Source organism: Verticillium dahliae, genomic scaffold, assembly GCF_000150675.1.
Source record: "Verticillium dahliae VdLs.17 supercont1.21 genomic scaffold, whole genome shotgun sequence".
NCBI classification, from domain to species: Eukaryota; Fungi; Ascomycota; class Sordariomycetes; order Glomerellales; family Plectosphaerellaceae; genus Verticillium; species Verticillium dahliae.
Window position 1 is genome coordinate 176,556 of NW_009276924.1, and position 2,462 is coordinate 179,017.

Here is a 2,462-nt window from a genome sequence, read left to right on the forward strand (position 1 = left end):
AAACTGTCGGCACTTGGCGCACCTCGATCGTCCCGGGCAGTTTCCACGAAAAGTGATCACCCCGACAGAACTGGCAGAGAGTGTTCGGACAGGCCCATGCACGTGTGGCCAGTGGCCGCGCAAATCGTGCAGATCTCAGTCGCGCCAGGAAAATACCGCTGCTGCTCCTTCTCGGCCTCGTCTTCGCTCATGACTTGTCGGTACCCAGCCACTTCTGGCTCGTCGTGCTGTGTGCTCCTGTTGTCGCCTCCTTTGGCCTTTGCGGCGCTCTGCCCTGCTGCGCTCCCCGCTTCGGGCCCGAGCAGTGACGCCCAATCACTTGCTGTTGGCGCCGACTCTTGCTGTTTCGCGTCGTCGTCGCCCTGGATAGAAGCTGCGCCAGAAGGAACAGATGTCGACGGGCGTGTCGTGTTATCTGTCTCCTCGTCCCCGCTGCCCGTGTCCTCTCCGTCTTCTTCTGCGTCTTCGGCCTCACCATGATCACCAATTGAGATGGGATCCTGCGATGTTCCTGCGGCAAAAACACCCGGTCCATGCACGGCCTCGAGCGCGAGGCCCACAATCGTGTCCAACTTGCCCCCTTTCTGCAGCTTTTTGATCCGGTGTAATGCCGTCTTGCTCTCCTTCTCCTTGCTCTGGGCGTGCGCGAACATATCAATGCAGAGCGATGGTGTCATGAGGGGCCCCTTATCCTTGTTCTGCTCTACAACAGCATTGATCCATCTGGTGATCCGCTCATGCCACGTGTCAGCGGCCTGCTTCTTACGAAGGATCTTCGGATCCGTGGGCAGCAGAAAATGTTGGCCAGTTTCGTCTGTAAAGGTCTTGGCAGAATTCTTGCCTCCCGTCTTCTTTCCCCCTTTGAAGTTGTTCGTGTTCGAGGCGGACCCCGACGTAGCCTTGTTTATGTTTGGTACCTCTGCGGTTGTTGGCGTGACTGTGTTCCCCAGCGCCTTGCTGACTTCCATTGCCGGCTCGTGACCAGAAGGCTGCGCAGTCTTTTGACGCTTCGACTCGGGCTCAGGAGATGGCGCCGCAGGGAGAGGGGCCGCCTCCTCACTCACTTCCCGTGATCGCTTCTTCGAGGGCTGCTGGGCCTCAAGAATGGCGGGTGCCGGAGAGCTGACGGCAGGCGGGGCCTCGTCAGAGGCGTCCATAATGCCCGAAGAGTTCTTGTTCTCAAGAGGACGTAGGTGTGAATGGACAGAGGAAGTCGACAATCTGGATACCCGTGAGCTCGAATGGTCCTGCCGTGATTGGTGGTGCCTGCCCCTGATGAATGTGGAATCCCTCTTTGGCGAAAATGCCCCAAAAAGTCCGAGGTCAAGGAGCTCTGATGAGTTTCCGAGCACGCAAGGGAGTGGGTGCTCCTCGTCGATGAGGTGCGGTGGCGGATGCGTCTGCCTCGGGAGTGGTGGTTGAGGTGAATGTGACCTGGACGTGACTTGGCAAGCTTGGGTATGAATGAGTGACGCCTCGCTCGGGGCGGCACACGAGGCAAGGAGGGGCAAGTGACGGGTATCGGCCCCAAATCGTGCACAAAGAAATGACGGAAGCTATTCAAAACCTGTTCCGGTGTGATGCAGCGTCGTCGGGCAACGGAGAAGACTCAACCTGGTGAAGCAGCTCCCTTGATGCTCGTGCAGTTCATGAACGCGGCAGGGGCAAAGCAGGCAGGCATCGAAAAATTATTGGCCTTATCGTTATCGTGCCGCTCCTACCAACCTTGAGTGGACGGAAGGAATCTTGGAGGAAAGGGAGTAACTTGTTGGAAGGTGCGAGGAACGATGGGGCGCCGTTAGAGATGGGCCGTAGATTAGCCGTGGGGGCCTACCATTACATGGGTGAACAGGCCGGGAACACTGGCGCAGGCATGTTGGGAAAGGACGTCTGGATGGAGACGAGACCCTGAAATGGAAGCGGAAGCCCGCGGACCAATCTTGGCGAGACGAGATTGACATTGCACTACGGGCCCCTTCCTTTCAGGTGACGGGCAGTAGACAGGTCATTCGGACTGTGGGAATTTATTCCGAGGGCCTAGCGACCTACTGGTACATTTCTTCGTCCTTCCTAAGACATACTTGTACATCTGGCAGTCTCTTCTTGCTTTCCCATAGGAAAGGGCGCCACTCTCCCAAGCTCCAGGCCCTCGGGGCAGGCCGGTCACCTCAAATATCAGCGTCGTGATTGCATGGTTCGCACTGCCTAGTACTGGTGGGATGATGTAAGCAGGGGGGTCGCAAGAGCAAGAGGAAGAAGACTAGAATGCTCCGGGGGGAGGAGGAACGGACAAGGGGGGGAGGGGGGGGGGGGGCCTGCCTGCAGGTCAATTGAAATCTGGGGGCTTGGGGGGCCCTTGCCTGGCTGGGTGTCCTGGGGGTTTCTAGGTGGGTAGGTAGGGGGTGTCTCGGGTCCCCTGCCCAGTGTGGAAATGTTCCCTGTCTGCCGCCCACTGTCCATCA

General features: G+C 58.2%; 1 protein-coding gene across 1 annotated transcript in view; it reads right to left on the minus strand.

The window, feature by feature from the left end:
* The window catches only part of VDAG_08556 (uncharacterized protein), a gene marked incomplete at both ends in the record, with an annotated part of 2,218 nt that extends 1,061 nt beyond the window's left edge, over nt 1-1,157 (minus strand). The window contains one exon of the mRNA XM_009652865.1: nt 61-1,157. Coding sequence (XP_009651160.1) covers nt 61-1,157 — 1,097 coding nt within the window. The remainder of the gene's footprint in view (nt 1-60) is intronic.
* Nucleotides 1,158-2,462: the final 1,305 nt, after the last annotated feature.